This window comes from Pholcus phalangioides, unplaced genomic scaffold (genome assembly GCF_987345545.1).
Source record: "Pholcus phalangioides strain wild (caught in Gottingen) unplaced genomic scaffold, Ppha-v1.0 ptg000017l_1, whole genome shotgun sequence".
In the NCBI taxonomy this organism is placed as follows: Eukaryota; Metazoa; Arthropoda; class Arachnida; order Araneae; family Pholcidae; genus Pholcus; species Pholcus phalangioides.
Window position 1 is genome coordinate 55,693,370 of NW_028301610.1, and position 2,099 is coordinate 55,695,468.

The 2,099-nt window shown below is 43.4% G+C and overlaps 1 protein-coding gene across 1 annotated transcript; it reads left to right on the forward strand.

Annotated features, from left to right (window-relative positions):
- The first annotated feature begins 281 nt into the window (after positions 1 to 281).
- Hexim (Hexamethylene bisacetamide inducible) lies at positions 282 to 1,753 on the forward strand. Its single transcript, XM_089246691.1, has one exon. It carries the CDS (start codon positions 436 to 438, stop codon positions 1,342 to 1,344), a length of 909 nt encoding a protein of 302 aa, XP_089102817.1. The 5' UTR covers positions 282 to 435; the 3' UTR covers positions 1,345 to 1,753.
- Positions 1,754 to 2,099: the final 346 nt, after the last annotated feature.

Genomic DNA, 2,099 nt, shown 5'->3' on the forward strand with positions numbered 1-2,099 from the left:
TTCGGTTTGTGGATCGCGGCTATTGTTGTGTTCCTACGCCGGGAAAAAAAAAAGCGCAACAAAAAAGGACATATTAATTAGAACAAGATAATTAATAAAATTTAAGTTAACTAAGTATACAAAAGACATTCAAATATACATCCGAAATAAGTTTGGGGTATGTTTGGCGATTTTTAGGCAGACAGATGGCGAGTTGGCGAGCGGACTATATCTTCACGCGGAAGGTTACGAGAGTAACGGAGATTTTTAATGTAGGGACTAGTTTGTGCGCTGTCAGAAAAGATTTGGGCGTCGGCGAGTTCGGATCGGAAAATAATCGGATCCCGCTCTCGTTTTTTCGGAATCGATTTATCTCGCGATGTTTAGGGATTTTCGAGTGAATTATTTTTTTTACGGCTTCACGAGATTTTAAAGAAGTGAAAAAAATTGCCGAAAATGAGTCAAGTGGACGTACTTCTACCACAAAATTCGCTAGTTTGCGACCTGCGGAAGTCTTCGCCACCTACCACCAGCACGACCTACAACGTCAAGGAAAGAAGTAGTGCTGCTGGTGGCGGGGAGCCATCTGTCGGACATACCGCGAACGACAAGGATAAACAACAACAACGCATCAACGGAGGAGGCCCGTCATCATCGTCAGCGCCGGGATTCAATACCAAAACCAACGAGCAACGCAAGAAAACGGTGTCCTTCAACGGCGACGCTGCCAAGGTCCAGCAGCAGCAGACCCGCAAGAAAAAGCACCGAAGGGGTAAGAAACGCAAATGGAAACCGTACAACAAGTTGACGTGGGACGAACGCAAGGAACTGCAGGAACGCGAGGCTCGCCGGGCCGAGCGGATCCGGGCCGAAATGTGCGCCTGTGGGCTGACTCTAGCGCCGTACAACACGACGCAATTCCTGATGGATGACCACAACCTGCAGGAACCCGATTACGACCACATCCCGGGCACCCACCACCGTCAGAGGACCTGCGACAACGATTCGTCCGACGAGTTCTACAGCTCGCCGTCGGACGAGGAGGACTTCCTACAGCAGCAGTTCACGGAGACCTACCGCAGCATGCACGCCGAAAGACTCAGCGACATGTCCAAAGAGGAGCTAGTCCAAGAACTGATGTCCATCGAGGACCGGTTGGAGGCCCTCCAGAAGCGGCTGGACGAACTGTCCGCGGGGTCCGCGGCCAAGGAACGCGAATCGTCGCTGAGAGACCGTTGTTTGGAGGAACAGCTCGAGAAGATTCGAGTCTTTAAGGAGGAGATATCCAAACTGACCGCTGAGAATGACAAGCTTCGACAGGAGAATGACGAACTTAAAACGCGTTCGGGATCAGTGTTGTGTTAGTGTTGACGCGTCTTGTGTGGTCAGTGGCGTCAGAGCCAGGGGTTGAGCGTTCAAGGAAATTTGTAGAAAGGGTCCGAGCACCGCAAGAATTGATTCATAAATCAATTTCCTACATGAAACTGAAGACGAGCACCCATGGGTCTGGAACACTTCCGATGCCCCTGGTTTCTGGAATTACCTCGGACCATCTTAATTTTTTCATTGTTAATACCACCGGTTTTTTGTTTTTCATTTTTTTTTTTCCTTCGAAATTTTCAGCTGTCACATTGTGGAGAGAATATATATATATACATATTAATTACAACAATGTCTATGCGCAACAAAGTCAAATTATGAAAATGATGTAAATAAGTAAAAATTGCTCGTATTGTTGCGTGGGTCATCCAAAAAAAAAATTTAATGTCAAATATTTGATGTATTTTGTTCATTTTTTGCAGTTTTTATTCCAACAAAGCGTTGACCACAACAAAAAAAAAAGGTGAGTGGTTATACATTTATTAATGCATTGTTGAAAAATGTTTTAGTTAACCCATTTTTGACCGGTGCTGCATTTGCCCAAGGCTTTGTTTTAAAAAAAAAAAATTCAATTATTTTTCATACAAATTTTTCTATGAGAAATTAACATTTTTGAAAATTAAAAGGTCTAATGAGTTCCACAGAATTTTTTTAAAAATTTGTATACAAAGAAATTTAATTTTTTTTATCACTTTTCTAAAATGGAATTTTTTAAAATTTCCTGATTTTTGATAGAGAAA